This window comes from Epinephelus moara, chromosome 13 (assembly GCF_006386435.1).
Source record: "Epinephelus moara isolate mb chromosome 13, YSFRI_EMoa_1.0, whole genome shotgun sequence".
Taxonomy (NCBI): Eukaryota; Metazoa; Chordata; class Actinopteri; order Perciformes; family Serranidae; genus Epinephelus; species Epinephelus moara.
The window spans coordinates 5,973,660-5,996,754 of NC_065518.1; the positions used below are offsets into that span (position 1 = coordinate 5,973,660).

A 23,095-nucleotide genomic window follows, 5' to 3' on the forward strand; every position below is an offset into this window, starting at 1 on the left:
ACTCATCGCTGCATTCTTTATGGTTTGGTGGGTTGGACGTCATCGACCACTCGCAGACAACAGCACTGGTATATTTTTATCTATAAAGCAATATTGGGCAGCCTACCTCTGCAACCTCTGTGTGTCAGCTCTGGTAGTTACCAGCTGCGCTCCTGTTACGTACCTGGATCTGGGGAAAACTGCGTTCTCCTATCCTGCCCCTTGGACATGGAACAATCTCCAAAAACATCTTATATCCATTGAGGACATCATAAAGGATGTGATGACAGAGGCATGTGCCACTGTGTTTAAATAGTTGTTTTATTGTGGATTTCTGTATTATATGTTGCATTTGTTGCATTTTGAATGTGTTCTGATTGGCTTTTACCTCGGCCAGGTCTCTATTGTAAAAGAGATTTTTAATCTCAATGGGACTTCCTGGTTGAATAAAGTTTAAGGAAATAAAACCATAAACAACAGCAAAACTATTTTAAAAGATCTGTTCACATACTCGCACACAAGTCATGCAGTATAATCCAAGTCTCACTTATCCAGTCGTATGTTTGGTACCTCCCAAACACATGCATTTTCACTAAAAACTTTTATTCAGAACGCTCCTGCATAAACAGTCTAACCCTCTGATGGGAGGTGTACCTCGGCATGTGCGTGCGTTTGCTCGTGCATTCCACTGAGCAGAGCTCTGAGTTGAAATGCACACGCCTGCCCAGGCCTGGCACTGGTATGTGCAAGTGTTTTAAATAGTAAGGTTAGGGCACAATTGCATGTGTTTGGGAAGCACTTAGCATACGACTGGAAAAATGAGACTTGGATTACACTGCACGAGTTTGTAAACCCATCATTTGATTTGATTTTGCTGTTGTTAAATGCGGCTCACTTTTACTTTAATTAAGAAGAAGATTTTGGATTCTGTGATCACCTTCGAGGCATGCGAGAAAAAAGTTTTCTTCACAGATTCAACATGACACAGGGTCTCTGGTGCTTTAAGAAACTTTGGTGAAATTGTACTAAACATATGTTAGGATGCATGAAATAAGGATGTTTAGAGGGATCATAGTTCAACATGCAACCGTTACAAATCCTTTCACAAGTGTTGAGTGACCTGCAGTGAGAAAGAGGACCATCTGAGCAAATATGAAATGAGCTGGCCTAAATAAAAGCTACATCTTTACTTGTCTGCCCTCAATTTCCTGTGATCAAACACGTCTCCACAGGTAATAAATCCACTGCTGACTAAGGCCTTCTCTTCCCCAGCAGGAGCTCCTTCAGTTAACGGACACATTTCGGCCTCCTGTACTCTCTTTCTGAGGACACATCTGCCTGAAGGACGACATATTTCACCATTACTGGCAGATTTCAATGTGTTGCGTGACAGGTGACACGTTCTGCTGCAGACTATTTAAATCCAGGCTATACCGCAAGCGCAACATAAAAACACCTGGATATAAAAGACGCTGATGTTTGTGTTCATCAGCTTATATCACAGGTGTCCTGCACAAAATACCTTGAGCTCAAATAAGATTAGATCCAGTAAGAGCTGGCTGCAGCAGATATAGTACGACAAGAGCTAAAAACCTGAGTAGCTGACATTTGAAAACAATATGACTAATACTTGTTGTGATATTGTCTAGCAGGGATCAGCATATTATCCTCTGTGAGCTGGCAAAGCCGTGATATTTTGTTGTGCATATTTTTGACATCACTACAGAATTACTTTCAGGTTTTTATTGCCTCCCACATGCGAGCACAAAAGGTGTAAACTAGTGTTTTGATGGAGCGGCAGGACAGACTGGCTTTATAAGGACAATCCCAACTGTACTGACACAGCCGCCGCTTATGTAATGGGAGATTTGACCAGGACACTGTGTTCCCTGACAAAGGCATTTCTATTCAAAACCATGGGTGGCAAGCTTCCAGCGAATCGTTCACAGAGGGTGAACTTCTGCCCATCAGGAGGGCAGGAAGTAAACAAGGAGCAGAGGGCATCTGACTGTGTTATCATCCCGATGAGGATGGAGGTGGATGGAATTCCTCTGAGTTTTTAAGCAACTTCAAACTGCATCAGCTCCTCAACTACAAGTTTGTTGTCGAAAATTACCCCTGAATAAGTCCATCACCCCTTTATTGGATTGAATAAAAATCAAGATCCGCAAAGGGCCTTTCAGTACAGATACTTTCCTGAGCAGCATCAGATTGACCTTAATAATGTAACAAGGAAACTACAGTAAATGTAGAACAATTTATGTTCACTACAGCTGAACTGAGCATCACAAGACCCAAGGGCGTAGGTTTCATTTTAACATGGGGGGTTAAAATGAAACGGGAGGTTTGGGGGTCCTCTGTCAGAAATATTTGAGTGTCAAAAACTTAATTTCCTGCATTCTGGTGAATTTTTATGCACCATTTTTTGCATTTTCTGCATCACGTCATGGTGTGAGAGTCACTCAGTTCACATACTTTAATTAAATGAAATGAATCTTAATGCTACAGCATACAATGATATCTAGACAGTAAAGTGCTTCCAACTTTATGGCAGTAGTTTGAAGAAGGGGCTTTCCCGTTCAGACACCCTCGTGCACAGAGCCAGATCCATAAAGAAAACACAGACTGGGAGCGAGACCTGATCGCCCAGCCAGCCCAGTCACCAGAAGAAAATGCTGGCATTGCACTTTTCTGCAAACTGTGGATATATAACATTAGTACATTCTCTATGTAGCATGTCAACATTTCTACAGTGACATCGCTCTGATTATATGTATACAAGCTGACTTTGTCATCTGGAGGTGGAGGGGATGGTGGATTAGACAGCTGCCAAGCAGCAGACCACTGTGCAAGACCAACAAACAACAAATGTGGGTGTTGTTTAGTGAGACGTCAGGGCATTTCAGACCGCAATAGTTGTACCAAAACCATTTTTTGACTGAGACACTGGGGCACCAAAACTGGGTGTTTTTAGCAAGACATTGGGGCATTTCAAGCAGTGATTAAAACACCAAAATAGGGTGTTTTTCAGGAGACATCAGGCTATTTCCAGCCATGATTGTGGCACCAAAACTGGGTGTTTTTTTAGTGAGACATCGTGTCATTTCCAGCTGCAATTATGGCACCAAAATCAGGTGTTTTTTAGCCAGATGTTGGGGCATTTCGGAATGTGATAGTTGTACCAAAATAGTTTTTTTTTAGTGAGACATTGTGGCACCAAAGTGAGACAGCAGGGTATTTCCAGCCCTGATTGTGGCATTGAATCCAGGTTGTTTTTTTCTTTTTTTTAGTGTGACTTTGCAGCATTTCTAGCTGTGATTATGGCACCAAAACTTGGTGTTTTTAGTGAGACATCACGACATTTCCATCTGTAATTATGGCACCAAAATCAGGTGTTTCTTAGCCAGATATTGGGGCATTTCAGAATGTGATAGTTGTACCAAAATAGTTTTTTTTCAGTGAGACACTGTGGCACCAAAGTGAGACATAAGGTTATTTCAAGCCCTGATAGTGGCATCGAATCCAGGTTTTTTGTTGTGTTTTTTAGCAGGACTTTGCAGCATTTCTAGCTGTGATTATAGCACCAAAATCAGGTGTTTTTTAGCCAGATATTGAGGCATTTCAGACCACGATAGTTGTACCAAAATAGTTTTTGTGATTTAGTGATTGTGGCATCAAAACTGGGTGTTTTTTAGCCAAACACTGGGGCATTTCCAGTGACACTGAAGCAACAAAACTGGGTATTTTAAGCCAAAACATGATCTTTTCTTGACCCTAAACAAGTGGTTTTGTGCCTAAACATAATCACACTTGCTTATGCATACATGAATATGCAACATATCTGTGGTTTGCAGAATGGGTTACAGTGCCAACACATTTTCTGCCTATTAGGTTGACCCACCATCAGTGCTGGACCTCTCTGATGCTCTTGTGTCTGAATGGGAGCCATCCAGATCAATGCACATGGAACTTTGGCCATGTGGTGCTGTTGTCCCCTTAGCAAACACAGGGCTTTACTCTAAATCTGCAAAACCTGTTTGCTTTTTAAAGTCATAGATAAATGAAGTAACCTTAAAACCTGAAATTTATATTTGCCTCCAAAATGTGGAATATGAAAGGCATAAAATAAAAATACTGAAGAACAAATGCTTCAAACTTGCACTAAAGCACAGTGCTTGACTACATGTTCTTATTTTCATCCACAGCTTTTATAATTTGTTAATTTATGTGTTTGTTTGTTTGCTAACTGGTCGGTTAATCACTGTCTTATATAATCAAATGAGAAGCTGCTGCTCTCAAACAGGTTCCAGACTGTGAGCACCCAAACTTCACTAACCCCGCCCCCCAGCTGCTCCCATTGGCCAGTGTGGAACGTAAATAAAAAATCCCGTCCTCCTATTGGCTGCAGCTCCCCGGGTGTCCTCCCCTGTATATGATAACAGGTCCGGGCAGTCCCAGAGACAGCTAGCTTAGCACGGGACTCTGTGGTCACTGTCACACCGGGGCCAGGACCCTCCGCAGCCATAATGAAGTTCGTTAGGTTTATAATGAAGAACGCGGCGTTAGCCAGCGTCCCCAAACACATCGAGCATTTCTCCAAATTCTCTCCGTCACCGCTCTCCATGAAGCAATTCCTCGACTTCGGTGAGTGTCGTTATCGATCCGCCTGCAGATATTTGTGATCTGACTAACAGGAGAGCTGTGTGTTGGAGCTGTGTGAAGATGATCAGAAATAAACTGTGATTCAGGAGCAGACTGTGCAGAGTGTGATTGTAAAGTGAGCCTCCATCTGCAGTGAGGAGGGTTTGCCTGTAGCTGTGGCTGCATAGTGCTCACACTGCTGAGTGTTGCATCAGATCAGGAGCTCAGGCTGCACTGTTTGGGCCCTGTTGGGACACATGGCTCTGCTGCTGCTGCTGCTGCTGCTGCTGCTTACAGTTATAATGTCTAATAATTTATTATGACAGTGTTTCAGCAGCTTGCAATTTTACTATCATGCAGATTATGCAGATGGATTTGGTGTAACATTCACAAACACAAAGGTCTGAAGGAAATGTGACTATGCAGAGCAACATGCTTATAAATAATCCCCAATAATGCAAATGCAAATAATGCACTTTATTATCATTATCATTATTAATGTATTGTTATTAGTCATGCATAAGGGTGGGGATCACAGGAGGTCCCACAATGTGGTCACGATTTTGCCATATGATGAGTATGGCGATAACATATATTGTCATATATTGTAAATTATTATCATTTTTCAGTTGTAAATTATGTCCCCAAAGGAAAACTTTGTCAACTAGAGAGTAGAGTTTCTCGCTTCAATATTTTTATAGCAGCAAAATGTATTTTCTTGACTAACAAAGCGGTAATTTTTTTATTCTAGTTGGCTACTAAATGTTTAATTTGTATTTGCAATATTAATACTTGACACATATTGAGACTTGCAATGATGATGATTTTATATCTAATATTTATCATTATTATTTTTGTCTTGTCATTTTATCAACTTTTATTGTGTAGTACGGAAATGTAAGATTTTATGATCCATGGGTAAACTGCTGCTGTTTTTAGCTGTCTTGTAAGGTGTCATTGAGTGCTTGGAAAGGCACAGATAAATAAAATGCATTATTATTATTTTTACTTATAAAAAGAAAAGAAATATTTAATTTAAAAATACCAGGCAGCATTGATTTTATCCCTCCACCTGTAGTCCTGTAAGTAATGTTTTTTTCCTGTTACCTATTTGTCAGATTTTTAAAAATTATTCAACGAATCAAAATCTTGAAATATCAGTAAATATTAAAATATCCAAGCCTTTAAATTGCTTATTTTGTCCAACCAAAAAAAATGTGGAAAATGTGTGAAAAATGCCCACCAACAGTCCAAAACCAGAATATATTGAATTTACGATCATATGAATCAAAGAAAAGCAGCTGTTCATTGTTTGACACATGATTGAAAAGATTGATCATCACATTCCTGCCCATCAGCTAATCAATAAGTTGATTAATTATTATTTCGTTCGTGTTTCTTCAGGTTCCATTAACGCCTGTGAGAAGACCTCCTTTGTCTTCCTGAGGCAGGAGCTCCCTGTGCGACTCTCAAACATCATGAAAGAAATCAACCTGTTGCCTGACAAACTGCTCACAACCCCGTCCGTGCAGATCGTGCAGAGCTGGTAGGTCAACCAGTGGATTCATGTGTTGTTGTGATCCGAGGTACACAACGTCTCAACTGTAGCTGTGACGTCATCCAGGAACTAAAGAACAACATAAGTCTTTGTTAATGTCTGTTGTGATTCACTAAATACCAGATTGTATCCCCTGACGTGTGAAATGTTTACAGTCACAGCTGTTGACTTGTTTATGTCCATGTAGTAGGACAGTTGGCCAATTGAACTCCTTCCAAAATAACTCCGTGCAGAGGGGGGAGGCTCTCAGCTCTGAACTTTCCCCTAGTTTCTCGTCACGAGTCACGTGACCTTGTTTTCAGTCTGCCTTTCGTTCCTTTGTGAGGAGTGACCCACATCCAAGTCATCCAAAGCTTGACCTTTCACCAAAAGAATTCCAGCAGCCTCACTCAGTTGTTTGCATTTCAAAACATTTGTTTATATGTGTGTGAACATCTGTATTTATGATTGTTTCCAGGTACATCCAGAGTTTAATGGAGATCCTTGAATTCCTTGATAAGAATCCTGATGACTACAAAGTCCTGGGAGAGTAAGTTTTCCTTTTCCTCAATAATCTCACATTTGTTTTTTTAAGGATGATGTTTAAATGAACCCTGAAGTTGTTGAAGTTGCTCTAGGTTGGTTATTTATGTCACATTTTAGGAAAAGGAAGGTGTAACAGATGATTATTTGATGCTCTTAAAGGGACAGTTCACACCAAAATTGAAAAATACATATTTTTCCTCTTACCCGTACCACTATTAATCTATCTAGATTGTTTTGGTGTGAGTTGCTGAGTGTTGGAGATATTGGCCGTAGAGATGTCTGCCTTCTCTCTAATATAATGGAACTAGATGGCACTCAGCTTGTGGTGCTCACAGCACCAAAAAAATAAATTTGAAAAACTCATCAGCAATGTCACTTTACAAAAATCATGACCTGGTTACTCAAGATAATCCACAGACCTTGTTGTGAGCAGTTTCATGTAGGAACTATTTTCTTGTACTGAGCTATGCCAACTGAATCATTGCACAGAAGGAAGTGTGCATCTACTCATAGCTCACCTAGCACCACTGAGCTAGCTAACGTTACAGCCCAGCTGAGAAGAATGTTATGTTTAAGGGTGCTTTCACACCTGCCTTGTTCGGTTCGCTTCATAGCATCAAAACATTGTTTTCTAGTTGGAGCCGCGCCTCGTTTTCAAACTGTATGGTTTGACTAAAATGAACAATGACAGCAATATAGTCCACGATGAGCAGCGCTAAAATCAACCTGCGTAGTTGTCCCTCCATTGTGACATTAGAAAGTGTCACATTTATCTTGCAAGTGTACTCTTCTTCAACGTTTGCTTTACTTCCTGGATTTTTCCCACATGGAAATTCTGACCAATCAAGAGCAGCTTTCTCACACAAGGCATTTGATCTGGTCCGCTTGTAAATGTTGCCGTGAGAACACGAACTAACTCTAGGCAATTATACAACTTTGTAACAACATGAGTCCCTGATTCGGACCAAAGGAGACGACTCTAGGTCTGAAAGCACCCTAAATCTCACACTGTCACATGCATGAGCCTCGTCCATGAGTAGATGCACGCTTCCTTCTGTGCCTTGATCCGATGGGTGGGCGTAGTTCGGTTGAAAGAAAAATAGTTCCCACATGAAACTGCTCACAACAAGGTGAGAGAAGAGAGAAGGCAGACATCTCTACAGTCAGTATCTCCGACACTCGGCAACTCATACCAAAACAACTTAATTTGGCAAGCAGCACTACAGGAAAGAGGAAATACATATATTTTTTGATCTTAGGGTGAAGCTTTATCCCACACATGTCCTTCTGTAGTCAGTTTTTCCAACCTCTCTATCCATTCAAGTGTGATATAACAGAATTAATGATGGTATCTTCTTCCTCTCCAGGTTTGTCGACACCCTAGTCACCATCAGAAACAGGCACAACGACGTCGTACCAACTATGGCCCAGGGTATCATAGAGTACAAAGAGGCCTTCCCCCAGGACCCGATGACCAACCAGAACATCCAGTACTTTCTGGACCGCTTCTACATGAGCCGCATCTCCATTCGTATGCTCATCAACCAGCACAGTGAGTAACATTTCAATCCTTGGTTTTATTTCCCTGGTCTGCCGGCATGCAATAAACACATCTAATGATGTCGGGGTTAGTTGTTATACCTTCACACAGATATCAACACGGTATGAAAAACATCTTCCACGGGCAAAGTTCTGTTTTTATTCTCCCTGCATTGTGTCTGAAATGAATATTCTCAAACCAGGCTGTGTGACAATAATATACTCACTCTGCTCGCTGTCACTCGCCACCCAGAGGGAAAAATAAGTCTTAACCCTGAAATAATCTTTCAGAACATGTCGTCTCACTAACTTTATTGTCACATCCATTATAGATTTTGATGTGGGATGTTTTTATCTGCCCGGGGAGCAGTTAGCGTCGAGTTAGGCTTCACATCATAAAATTTATACTTAAATATGCAACATACATTACAACTTATAGACACAAGCAAATGGGATATAAACTTATGGGTTTTTTTGTTACTCCTCCCTCCTTCAGTCAGCACTAATTTAGTTTACATAGATGTCCTTTCCTTGCATTAAAGTGCCATGTGTAAGAAACTAAAACCCAAATTGAAGAAAAATGTGAGTTGCTTTGGACAAATTAATCTACCAAATTAATTCATTTTTCAACTGTCTAATATCTGATTTGGCTTTAAACACTTAGCATATTTTATTGTCTTTTTCTGCAATATTTTGCATTGATTCCAGTGTTTTTATTCGTAGCATATTATCATAAAAGACTCACATACTCAAACAGCAGATTGCCTGCTCCAGGATGATGACACGCTAGGATTCATCATCGTCCATGTGGAACAAAGATTGTTGATTCATATCATGGTGTGATAGTGTAATCTCTCAAAACTACCATTGCATGAAGGGAACGCCATTATGCTCAACGCTCAGACTCTCATATCTGTCTTACGGCGTGTTTTCAGCCTCTGTATTTTCTTTTCTTGCACCTTTTTCATCACATTTCTTGTGTTATTACCTGACCTGGCTATCAAACCACCTTTCTGGGTAGCAGCTGAAATGTGCATCTAGCAAAGAGCATCATAAAGTTCCATGTACTGTATAAAAATAATTTTTTATGGACTCTATGGAAGTTTGGCATTTTGGTCGTAGCCATTTTGGGTTTTCTGGAACCAAGGGGGGACCATATTTGCACAAGAGGGTGGTTGAGTGAGGGGTGGATCTGACTACTGCCGTTTTGCACAGAGATCATGGATAGGGCCGCTACAAAGTCCCGTCGTTATGCCGCATTTGCGTTTTTATAGAGAACCAAACAACGGCAGCGTAACACCACTCCATTGTGTGATTTTAGACAGTGTACCGGTGTTCCAGAAGTAATAACGGGCATGACGTAACACAACAGCGTCAACCTGGACCTCACTGTTTTCCCAATTTCTGGACATTTTTTGCTGCTGTTCTTCTTTTTCGAGTTAGCTGCTAACTGCTGCTAGCCCCTTTTTTAAATCTCTCTTCAATGAGTTGCCCGCATAACATGTCGTCAAAACATTCCACCCGTGTCGTCCATGGTCCCGTCCTGCTAGCTGTCCCTTTTACACAGACGTTGATCCGGCACCCTTACTGCTGGCTTAAAGGCGAAACAAGTCTGTCCCCAAATTCTGCAATTGTACCTTTTGTAAAAAACAATGAGGCATAATAACGGCGTGAAATTCCCGCCTTGAACAGGCAGTATAAAAGAGGCTATCGACTGAAGCGACGCCTTGCAGAAAGCCTCACTCAAAGCAGCCACATCTTTAATTATGCATATCTTTAAACCTTTATGAAAATGTAAACGTGTGAGTTATTAAACAGTTCAACACCTGTACAATGTCGTGATTGAGTAAAGTAGTTATAGAGATCAAAACTGTTTTTGTACCAGGCTATTCACATGTTTATTTCTGCTGTAATGTTGGGCATTTTAACATGGGAGTCTATGGGGACTGACTCGCTTTTCAAGTCAGCCTCAAGTGGCCATTAGAGGAACTGCAGCTTCCTTGTTGGCTTTTTTCTTCTGGCCCTGGAGGTTGCTGCTTGGAAAGCACCGAAAGTTTGCTTTGCCTGATTCCCAGTCGTGTTTACTTACTTCAAATATGTGCTTCCTTAAATAATGATTCTGCTGATTTGGGCAACTCAAGCAACTGCTTTATGTCAAGAAAAAAGAAACACAAATTTGGCTTTTTCTGTTACGATTTTGTGGAAAAACATTCTTATATTCTTCAACAACAGTAACACATGGCATGGCTAGAGTACAACGGATGTTACTTAAGCAAATGAAGGACATTACTCAAATGACACCAGTCCTAAATTTCACTGTACTTGATATATTGATATTCCAATAACTGCAGATATCAAACTTTATGCTTTCTCTAACATCGACGTTTCTGTTCCTTGCAGCTCTTATTTTTGACGGTACCCTCAACCCTGTCCACCCAAACACCATCGGCAGCATTGACCCCCACTGTGTAGTCGGAGATGTAGTTCAGGGTAAATATGAATTATGTATGAAGTTAAAGTTGTCAGATAAACTGTGTAAAATGTCATTTGACTTTCAATTGTGTTGTTGCATCCTGAGGAGCTTGTCTATTGATTTCTACTTTCCACACATTTTAGATTTTATTTTGTATTATAATCATAATATCTAACATTATTATCCTCCCTGTTTTTGCTCAGATGCTTTCCATAGTGCTAAGATGCTGTGTGACCAGTACTACCTCCGCTCCCCTGACATGGTACTACAGGAGATGCACGGTAAGCTTACTTTAATTTAACCTGGCAGGTTAAGTTCAGACCCAATTTTACCCTTAATGCCGACACCCCGGGGTCCAGAAGTCCTTGTTGTTTGTTCAAGAGATTTAAATGAAGAGCAAATGGAGCCAACTCCTGTGTGTGCCCGTACAGTATGAGTGTTTGTATACAGATTAACGCTCAGCCAGGTGGACCTGAGAGGCCTCTAATTATAGCACTGAAGCTCAAGTAAAGGCTAAATGAGCCCGGCTCACTGCTTCAGACAATATTGACACACGGACCCTTTCCTCTCCATCCTCTTCAACAGTCGAACCACAGCTTTGCAGAATAATTGCCACTGGTGAAACACATCCACGAGAGGCGAGGGTAATGCATTTTAAATGAAGTGGAATGAATTAAAAAACACCGTTTGTTTTTTGTGCAGGCAAGAAGAAGGCGAAGCATCCAATGAGCATCGTATACGTTCCCTCTCACCTGTATCACATGCTGTTTGAGCTCTTTAAGGTGGGACACATCTTATAGTTTTAAATTATGGAGTGATGATTAATATAAGAGTGAAAACCACTTTAAGGTAACTTTTATTATGTTATCCTTTTTGTAGAATGCTATGAGGGCAACCATCGAGACCCACGACAACAGCAACACCCTCCCACCCATTCAAGTCTTGGTGTCGCTTGGAGACGAGGACCTGTCAATCAAGGTGGGTTGCAAGTTACAGTACAGTAGGGCTGCCGCCGACTAAGAATTTTCCTAGTCGACCAGCAGTCGTCATTTAGAGCCATTAGTTGACTAGTCTCCTGCATGTTTACGATATTAATGTAACTGTTAAATGATATATTTTGGTGGTTTGAGTTGAAGGTGTGAGAAAGAATAGTATCAGTAACATTGTTAACACTGTGCTACATTACAGAGAAATACAAACCGTACTAATGAACCTTCATTAATATAGGTCTATATTTTATCTACAAGTGCACGTCACACACTGAGCGAGTTGCCTGTTAATGACCGCAGGTACCAGCCCTGGAAATTAACCTGACTCCACTTCCTGTGTCTAGGAGGGGAAATTAACCTGACTCCACTTCCTGTGTCTAGGAGGTTTTGATTTATTTTGACAAGACGCAGCTCCAAATAGAGTTTCACCTTGTTTTTTTGTGACTAAGTGACCAATGAAATCTTGCCAACTAATGACCTTTCTGGTCGCCTCTCAGGGGGCAGCCCTACAGTACCGCTTCTTGAAATGGATAAATAAAGGCAAACATAGGAAACTCCTTCCTGCCTTAATGCTCAGATACTTAATAGCAGGTGGATCAGAGTTCTTAAATTGTCTGTGGGAGTGAGCAGGAATGCGCGTGTGTTTTTATGTCTGTAAGCTCTGTGTGAACCAGCACATTAGTGGGTTTAATGAAGCCTGTAAAGATGAAACATTTCCACTAAGTTAATCTTTCACACTGTTGTCTTCGCTCAAGTTCATATCAGTTTAGGATTAAATAAATCATCGTACAGCCCTGTTACACACAAAGTGTGGTTTGCCTTTGCTTTCAGAGCCAAGTGTGCCACCTTATTTTTGTCGTCACCTCCCAAATCCTTCCCTGAACCTGTTAGGTAACAAACTCCACCCTCAATTAATCACAGTGCCAACTGAAAGCAAAGCTACTAAGCCCAGATAAGATTAGCTACATGGACTGTGTGCTTTCATAAACAATGTCTTAGTGCCCTTGTTGTTACCAGGATGTGTAACTGCTTGTTGTGACTCACACATGCTGTACACAGTCAGTGATGTCACACACAAATAAACAAAATCAAACTGCTAAAAGTGAAATTAAGGTCTCAGAGCTGCAGGGAATCCTATTTTTACATCAACATTGGCAGAAATTTTTGTATGTAATGTGAAAAGTGACGGATCTACAGGTGATTATCATCAGACTCTGCAGTGTCCGCTGTAATGTCTTTCAGCTCATTGTTTTGGTTTTACCCCCTACAACTGTTTTGGTTCACGCTAAACACCATTCAAAGAGCAGCAGGCAAATAAACCCACTGCACACTACCTGCTCAGCACCAAACAGCAGATGGGCACAGTTAGTGACTAGCTGATGAACTCAGTGGAGCTTTGAGCTGCAAAAGACTAAGAAATTTCCCTCAGGGGTTGGTGGAGCCCAAAACAGAGCTAATAGGAGAGTGAATTTTGGACTTCCCTTAGGTGGCTAAAGGCTAAAGTACATTTTGGTGGTGCCCGGGTCCATAATAGGACATTGCCTAGCTTAAGTGGTGATACGCCTGCCTGCTTCTCCAAACTGGTGGCGTGCCAACCGCCATCTATTTTAGGTAATACACTGACTAAAGATAAGTACCTCCATACAACCCCACGGCAAAAGATCAAAACTATCCCTTTAAGATACTGTTTGCTGGCATATTCACCACTATAACTTCAAAGGCATTAATGTTGTGTTTTCCGCTTTTTGTGTTGCCCTAAGTGGCCAAAAAATAAGAAAAAATCCTCCACTTTTACTCCTGTTAATCTAAAGATTAAAAGCTAACTAACATATTTCTTTTGACTAAAACATACTTGGAAATTACCCTTAAATGTATAAAGAGCCTTGGAGGAAATGTTCTTTTCAATGCATCTTTTTTGTCTGTACTTGATAATTTGCCACTAGATTCCCCTTTACCATATGTTTTCTCTGATCCTGCACTTGACCTCCTGCACATTTACCATGAGGATACATGGAGTGAACAAACAGAGAGCCACTTAGCTTCCACTGTCAGTTGAGGCCGTGTGTTCAGGCAGGCACTTGTCTGCTGGCATCATCTCCACCTTTTATGGCTCAGCACAGCTCAAGGACCTCAAGTAACTCTCTGTCATTTTGCTGCGCTGTCTCACCACTCTGTATCTGCCTCTGTCTGCAGGTGAGTGACAAGGGCGGAGGTGTCCCCTTTCGCAGGATTGAGAACCTTTTCAGCTACATGTACTCCACCGCTCCTGCTCCACAGATAGGAGAGCACACACGGCCTCCACTGGTGAGTAGAGATATACAAGCGGTGGGATGCTTTCGTTTATTAACTGGATTTCACGCCTACATATGTAGGCTATTGAAAAACAAATACATATATTTTTTGCAGGGTGTTAATTGCACCATATGTCATGTAGTTGCATTTCTGTGCAGCCCACAAGCATTAAAATGCTCATTTAGCCTTTCATTTATACTCCTTCCTCTTTCAAGATCCTAGCATCATTTTTTCCCTCCACATACGAGTGACCTACAATACACAAAGCAAACTTGACAAAAGAGCGGTTTGTTCTATGGAAGAGCGCCGCTGCTTGCAGTGTGACAGAGAACAAAGCCTTCTTAAACCCTTGATCCCCTCTCTCTCTCTGTGCAGGCTGGCTTCGGCTACGGTCTGCCCATCTCACGTCTCTACGCCAAGTACTTCCAGGGGGACCTGCAGCTCTACTCCATGGAGGGCCACGGCACAGACGCTGTCATCTACTTGAAGGTGAGCCAGACGTGGTGATGGTGCATGAAACTCTGACAAGACGCCAGGAGTTAGAAATTCTGCAGCACAGAGAAAGCTGTCTGGTGGCACACTTTTTGCTCAGCACACAGCAAACTCTGCAGACCTGTGGAGACAGTGCAGGTGTTTGTAGTTACATCTTGTCTTCTTGACCCTCCAGGCGCTGTCAACAGACTCCATCGAGAGGCTGCCGGTGTACAACAAAACCGCTCTAAGGAACTACAAAGTGAGCCAAGAGGCCGACGACTGGTGTATACCCAGTAAAGAGCCTATTGATATGAGCATATATAAGGTTCCCAAGTGAAAAGGTCCTTCACGCCTGGTGTTTCAAGTCTACAAATTTCTGTCTTCATATTCCCATGTCATCATCTGTCCAGGCAGATGTGGGCACCAAACATTTTCCCACTGAGAGCTTCATCTCCAGACTAAACCCCTCTTATATTTCAGTCTGGTTTTAGCAGCAGCATATCCACGTTGCTTTCAGTCCCCGCTGTCCTTTTGGGTTCTTCATAGGAAAATAGAAAACTGCTACTAACAGAAAAGACTTCATCTCTTAGACTTTGGAGACGTAGCACCAATGTTGCATCATGTGCAGGTAGACAGAGGCAGCACTCAGCATGTTACGAGTGTGGTGTGAGAAGTGGGAATATGATTGGACTGATGTAAAGGAGGGTTTGAATACTCCAGTTGAAGACGCCACACGTGCAGTAATGTTACTGCAGATGTTTGAGGAGAGACATGTGGAGGGATTGAGTTGAACCGAGGGGGACCGAAGAGATCCTGTAGGAGATGTCACCCAAGCCTTACGGTAGCAACTTCACCCAAAGGCTCATTTCATCGAAATACTTGAAGTATCTAAAGAAAAAAAAACACTAATGTTGCACCTTGTTAAATTTTAAAGTGCTGTAAAACTGTTGGATCTGTCGATTTGAACAAATGTATGTTGAGTGGTGTTGTGCTTTTTGCATGGGCATTTGTTTTGATATTTCAGCCTTTAAGATTTTAATCACAGTATTCACGTCGACTGATAAGATACAGTGTTATCTTAGCATCAGTTTTCTGGACCAGGCTGAATGTAACCCACTCTCTTCTGTGCATTAATTACAGAGACAAAGAGTATCACATGAAAGAAATGCACAGCACTGTAGGGCCCAAGCTCTCTGATGCACCAGGTTTTACAGCCAGACACCAGGGGATTTGTTTCGCTTTTGATTGGAGGTTTAATGCTTTTAGCTGAGTTCAATAGAGGCCAGTGTTATTAAACCCCAGAAAGCAGCGCGTGTCATGTTCGAGTTTTCTACCAGTCTTTGATCCAATAAAGGAAGGCCAGTCTCAGATTGTATATTACACTGTGCCATATGAGGAAAAAAGGTCCCAGGTCCATATGTGTTATTAGTGCACAGTTTTTTTGTATTAAATTGATCTTAATCATACAATAAGTTAGAGGTTATTTTTATAGCTACATTTCTTGTGACTAAAATGATTGTACATAGTGTGAATACAATCCAAATAATAAAGAACAACCTAAGTGTAAAATGCTTCTGTGTTTGATTTTATCCTGCATGCTGTGTGTGTGAGAGTCGACTACAGTTGATTAGGTGAGCAGAGGTGATTGATTATATCAATCAGTACAGCATCCCTGTGGTGTAGTCTTTTCTTGCAGCTGTGTGGGACGAAAATGAAGAAACTATGGCTGTAATTATAAAACGCCCCCAACCCCATTATTCAGATATGCTCCCCAATATATTGATAAACATATAAATAAATAAAAACCTGGCTATGCTAGAACAGGCAACCACACACAGCGTGTGCATGACCATAAATCAAACAAATTGATATTTTTATTACTGCTGGTTCCTGTACAATGTTGCCCTGCAGTTCTGCAATGTGGTTTGTCCAAGTGGTGTAGCCGTATCCCAGCAAAAGCAATTGCTCATTAGAGTGCTACACTTTTATTTTTTTGACAAAAAGTCAATGGGATTTTTTTTCCATTGGATTTTAGATCATTGCAGAAAATGATCCAAACAATTGTTTTTATAAGTGTACATGCTAAAGCTAGATATGAAAATCTAACAGACTTTAAATGAGCTACACTTACAGTCGCACGACTTCAACATCACCACAAGGCTGTGAAGCCACTGATGCAAAAGTTAGCGTTGCCTTTATGCTCTTGTTAAAAAGTTAGCTAGCTAACTTTACCAACAGTAGGCCTATATCTCTTACTTTTGCCTATATTTTAACAATTTATTTCACTACTTTCAGCTATTTAACAATCCAATTGTCTTTATTAGCCTGCTTTTAGCTAGCTGTTATCGTACTTTATAGTGCTGCAGGTATTTATTTATTTATTTATTTTTTTCTATGGGCTGACGCAGAAGTTAGCGTTGTTGTTGTTCCCTTATCAAAAAGCCGACAGGATTTTCCCATTGAATTTGGAATTGGTGCAGAAAATAAGCCAATCTTAACAAATTAACACCATTTTTATGATATTTGAAGTATAAAGGCAGTTCCCAGAATTAAAGAGCTAACGTAGGCTACAAAGAAACTACACGACAGATGCATGGCTTTAGGCTACATCACCACCACAATGAGGCTGTAAAGCGTCTTCGGCGTGATGACGTTCTGTAGTTTCATTTAGTCACGTTAGCAACTGTCTTTCTTTTTAAGATTGCTTTTTTTTTTTTGCGGCGGGGGGGGGGGGGGGGGGGGGGTCTTGCCTTTAAGGATAGNTGAGGCTGTAAAGCGTCTTCGGCGTGATGACGTTCTGTAGTTTCATTTAGTCACGTTAGCAACTGTCTTTCTTTTTAAGATTGCTTTTTTTTTTTTGCGGCGGGGGGGGGGGGGGGGGGGGGTCTTGCCTTTAATGATAGGACAGCATAGTGTGAGGGGGGGGCAAGGACTGAGCCTTTGTACATGGGGTGCCTATTCTATCCACGAAGCCACCGACGCCCCAGCAACTGTCTATTTAAGACATGTAAAGGCTTCGCAATTTACAAGTGGGCTATTTACTGACGTATTTTATATTGTAGAAAAAACGTAAAAGTCTCTTAAGCTTGTGTCAACCACAGACCTTATTTCAGGCATCTAACCAAAAAACTATTAAAAGAATGCTACAATGCTAACAGCTAAACAGTTTTTTAAGTTTTTAAATATTGAAATCTTTAATTTGACTCTTTCCCCTTGACTGCTGTAACACTGGAATTTCTCAATTGTGGGATCAATAAAGGTGTATCTTATCTTATCTTAATGCTGTGGGTAAGTACAATCATTGTCCAACTCCTTACTGTCTTTATTTCATTACTTTCAGTTCATTAAAAAGTGGAAAACTACAATGTGCCAATCATTTATGTTGCACTGCATTTGTAATTTACGTATGTGTTTCTGTAATAGCAGCTTTCATTAATTGCAAATTCATATACTGTATAACTGTTCCTGCTTATCATAAATAATATCACAGGGAATGAGTTCTTAATTTTTTAATGTCTTAGCAGGTGAGGGGACCTCCAAACCCCGCAGCAGATTTGGTCCTCCCCTGTGTTGACTCCATGGCTACTGCCTTCCGAGAAACAAAGCGTGGAGAGTTTTTACCTCAGTGTCACAGGATCTATTCTGAAAGTGGTGATGAGATCATGTTGAGCAACTGTACCCTGCAGCCATTCCAGCACCAGACCCTCAGGCGTTCATGAAAAAATCTTACTGCGTACGTGGCCACAGACAGATTCATGTGTGTAGAAGTTTCCACCACACTGGTGTTCCTCTGCCTGTGGGTACAAACAGTGACAAGGTGGATCACACGTCTACTACTTTCCTTTTTTGGCCCAGAGCCCACTGAGGCAGGGGTGATCGTGGGGAAACAGAGCAGTCACGGTCTTGTGGTTTGACATCAGGGGCATGTGAGAGTCATGCAGCTCAAGGGAGTCCTAATAATAGACAGTAAACTTGTGTTGGCTTTTTTATGTTGCACATATAACATGTAGCACATATACTTAGTGCTGTACTTAATTTTGATATACTTGTACCAAATTTTCCTGACTACATACTACACATATATACTGTCTGTCAATTCCTGTGTTTAACTCACTCAGCAGCACTTTGTTCTTACGTGTTTGAGTGTCTGAAGGCTATGTAGTGTCATTTATTATCTGCTTTGCTTTAATGTTTGGTCATTTAGAAGTTCAGCACAGTACGCTATGTACTGCACTTGTAATAAGCTAAAACTAAACCAGCCACAACATTAAAATGCTGCACACACTCTGTAATCTAACAGCATACATCTCAATATATAAAATGTGACATTCTGAGCGGGGCATTTTGCAGTATGAATATTTTTATTTTAACTTCTATACCTTTTTACACTTATCTAATTAACAATTAATATGTGAAATTTTGAGTTCAAGACTTCTAGTAGTATTTGTAATTGTGTATTGCTTTGTTAAACTTTAAGTTTCTGAATACTTCTTACAACAATGAGCAATGACATCATGTGCACACCCCTTTTGTGGAAGCATATTGCTGTCACGACAAAAAGAGAAAAAATTGTATTTTCACGTTTACAATGTACAAACGTATCACATTATAACAAAAAACTTTTCTTTGTGTGAAACATTTCACATTATAAATATAAAAGTGATTACGATATCACACAAAAATGTTTTAAACATAACAAGATAAACATATTGTTATAATAAAAAAGTTTCTTATTATAGTGTGATTAGTGCCTTTCCCTCTTTAAATTTGACTATTTTATTACATAGAAATATTATTAACAAGTAGTTATTGTACTATATTTTATCTGGCAGATTTTCCTGGGGATGCCCCTCTGTTTTTGTTGATGAATGAAAGACCCTGCGGGTGGCAGATGTCAAGCGAGGCTCATTTTACACTCAGTCTCATGTTTACTGGGACCAGCAGGCCAACAGCAGCTGATCTAAATACGGCCAGTGAACCAGGATGTTTACCTGGAGCCCACCACAGCTACATCGAGGAGTGGAAAGAATCCAACAGTGCCCTTCTCCTTATCTCATACAAACAAAAGGCTGATAAACTCTCCATAGCAACACCAAGAGCAACTGCAACTACAGTACAGCACAGTGGTGATAGGAACATTGCGTACATGTAAGTGTGTACTGCAGTTCTTACTAACAACATTTATATAATCCCCTTTTTACATAAGGTGGGCAATATGTACTAATACAAATAGAACAAATGGAACAAAGGTTCAAGTCAGATCGTTCACATTTATGTAAAATAATAACATTAAATAGAGTGTTTCCCAACCAGGCATACTGACCCCAGGAGAAACTTCTGCAGGTGGCAGGTGGTATGTGGAAGGATAGTTGAGTAGGTCAATGAATAAAAATATTTAAATAATGATTCAAATAAAAAGACATATGGACAAAATGAGTCACCTCTAATGCCTAAACTACATTTCAAAGTGCATTGTTAGCATTCATAGATAAATAAATAAATGAAAAATAAAGTTGTCACATTAAGCTAAAAGTAATGGATGCATGGTTGACACAGATAAAGTAATGGATGATATTTGAAATAGTTAGCTAAAAGTAATTGTAAAATGGGGAAAAAGTTTGAACAGTTTGATACAGTTATAGCTAACATTAGCCAAAAGTAGGCTAATGCATAATGGCGGACACAGATAAAGTAATGGAGAAGAGATAGCTAAAAGGAGACTCATAAATACAATTAAATGATTAAAAAGTTAGCTAAAAGTAATTCTAAAAACTTAAAATTTAGTTAGAAGTAATGGAAGTAATATTATAATACAGTAGTTATAGCTAACGTTAGCTAAAAGTAATGCATTTGTCACAGTTTTGTTTTCCTGGTCACGTGCTCTTATCTGCATGACCAGTCAACCAGTCCTCATTTACTAATTTCCCATTCACTATGGTTTCCCGGGCCTCCCTATCCCCTGTCGACACGTATGCCGCTCCTGCCTGTCCACCACGCCCACCTCATCAAGGCAACTCAGTTCACCTGTTCCTAATTACACACAGTCAGTGACATTATATATACCCCAGCCTCACAGACACTCATCGCCAGTTTGTTCTTTGCCACCGAAGACTCTCTTTCACTCACTTTATTCCAGACTGATTTCCCATTGCTGACCCTGTCTGCCTCTGACCTGTCTGCTTTGTCTGATTCCTGGTAAATGCCTCAGCCTTCTGTCCCTGACCACAAGACCTGCCTCCATGTCTTTGGTTCCTGTTTGCCTGTGGCTGCTTGGAGTTTCCATCCAGTGACACCACAGTCTGAGTGTTCCAGTCAGCTTACTTGCGGTTTCTTGTGGTCCAGAGATTTTCACCGTGTCACCACACTTGCCATTGCTGTGAGTACGTACTTACCAATGGGTAGTTACCTGCTGGCCTCTTGACCCTCCACCTGGCCTCGACCTGTCTTGTGCCTGTTTCTGTTTTCTGTTTCCTCATCTACATCACCTGCCTGCTCCTACTCGGTACCATTGCCTTTCATTGAACTGAGCTGTGTTTGTTGTTGTGATACCGCTCCTGCTCACTTGTCTGCCTCTTGGCCCAGTTTGGCCTGCCAAACCAGCCGGGCTTGCCAAGGACTCAGAGACTTTGCTGGAGTGTTGAACTGAACTGTATGCTGTTCAGTGGCTCTGCTCTGTATCTGCTGAGTAATGACTGTAAACATCATTACCAACTGTTCTCTGTTGTGCTGTTTTCGGGCCCTAACAAGGCTTGCTAAAAAATGGCTAAATGAGACTACAGAACGTCATCACGCCGAACACAGCTTTACAGTCTTGTGGTGGCAATGTAAATTATTATGTAAGTACCATAAGCTTTTGTTTGCCACAGATCTTATTTTCTGCAATAATTCAAAATCGGAAAATCCCACTGGCTTACTGACGAGGCAACAAGGGCAGCACTAACCTCCGTGTTGGCCTACAAAAAAAAACAAAAAACAGAACAGATAGCCAAAGCAGGCTAATAAAAATAATAAGATGGTTAAATAGTTAGCTGAAAGTAATGGATAAACTGTTGGTATAGTTAGCTGAAAGTAATGGATAAACTGTTGGTGTAGTTAGCTAAAAATAATGAAATAAATTGTTAGTGTAGTTAGCTAAAGGTAATCAAATAAATTGTTAAAATATAGCTAAAAGTAATGGATATACTGTTGGTATAGTTAGCTAAAGGTAATGGATAATGGAAGATAAGGTAGGGTACGGATAATGATAATGATAATGGGTAATTAAAATATACAAAGAGTTAAGCTACTGTAGCTAGCAATGAGTAATAAACTCAGGAAATACTTAGCTAAACAGTTGAAATAACTAAAAGCAATAAATGGCCTAAATATTTAAATTGTTAGCTAAAACTATTGGAGTCATTCCTCTGCCACTCCAGGCAGACTTAAGTAGTACAAATGGAAACTTGACCAACTGACAGTTGATTCGTATGAAATAACATCCAGTTTAAAATCAGTTTAAATGAACACGTGGGATGGGTGATGTCGATGATCATCTGCAAGGGTCTGTGGGGGATGTGGGACAACAACAAATTGGAAAGCAACTAAAATACAACAGAATACATGTAGTCCACACTGAGGACTAACAACCTGGCTCTGCATAGTGAAATCCCTCAGTGACCTGTGGCCTAGTGCCCTGCCACTGATACTAACCACCACAACCTGCCAACACAGACGCTGCCAACAGAGACCACGCTGCCATGCCAAGTATTCATTAAGAGTTAGTATAGTGTAGAAACTTAGAAACTCTGGTTGCTTTGTCATTAGACTTTTTCATGATGTGCTGCAGGTGTCTGAAATGAAGCATGTGTTGTACTCTTGGAGTTTTCCTCTGCTCCAATTTCTGTCAGTCTACCTGTCACGAAATCTGCACTGAAGCTCTGAAGAACCATCCTATTCTCTTTCCAAGTAAAAAACAGTGCCGGGTCATTATAATGATGGGGTAATGGTGCTCAGGTTGGCTCACTGCTGTTCCCTTCGAGTGGTCTGTTTGGTAGAAACGTCCACTTCTTGGGTTAATTAGTTTGCGCACAAGCAGTGAAAGCAGTGAAACTTCCAAATAAGCAGAATTTCCTGTATATGAGGTTTTTATGAGGGGCTGATGTGAGGGAAAGAAAGGTTGGAAAACTACTCTCAGAGTTCTGTCTTGCCTCCATTTGCAAAATATTTTTTGCCTCTAATTTGAAAGACATAGTGCACATGTTTTAGCAATGGATTCACTCTGCACTTGTTCAATATTATAGCATAATTTCGACAATAGATTCTGTTCAGCATGAGTTGCGTCTCTCTCATGAATGCTGGTTGGACTGTTTTCACACTTCATCCATCTGTGGACGGTTTGTAGTAACTGTACTGACAAAAGAACAACTTTTACACGTTAACCACTCCGCTCTGACCATACAGACTGAAAATGTGCCAACGTCGCACTAATTTCTTGTCTACATTTACAACAAGTCTGTGAAAAGTAGCACCTAAACTGAGTTGGAAAGATGCTGTTAAACTTAAGTCTGTAAAATCCCCCTGTGTTTGTGCTTGTACTCTGTTGCCTACTGATGAGTAGGCTGTGAAAGGGTGTTCAAGGACAGTACT

At 40.7% G+C, this 23,095-nt stretch overlaps 1 protein-coding gene across 1 annotated transcript; it reads left to right on the forward strand.

Moving 5' to 3' along the window:
• Positions 1-4,431: 4,431 nt before the first annotated feature.
• Positions 4,432-16,039, forward strand: pdk2a (pyruvate dehydrogenase kinase 2a). Its single transcript, XM_050060974.1, has 11 exons — positions 4,432-4,623; positions 6,025-6,166; positions 6,636-6,707; positions 8,071-8,255; positions 10,643-10,732; positions 10,919-10,996; positions 11,418-11,497; positions 11,595-11,693; positions 13,898-14,008; positions 14,372-14,485; positions 14,664-16,039. The coding sequence occupies exons 1-11, from the start codon at positions 4,506-4,508 to the stop codon at positions 14,805-14,807; spliced, it is 1,233 nt and encodes a 410-aa protein (XP_049916931.1). The 5' UTR covers positions 4,432-4,505; the 3' UTR covers positions 14,808-16,039.
• Positions 16,040-23,095: the final 7,056 nt, after the last annotated feature.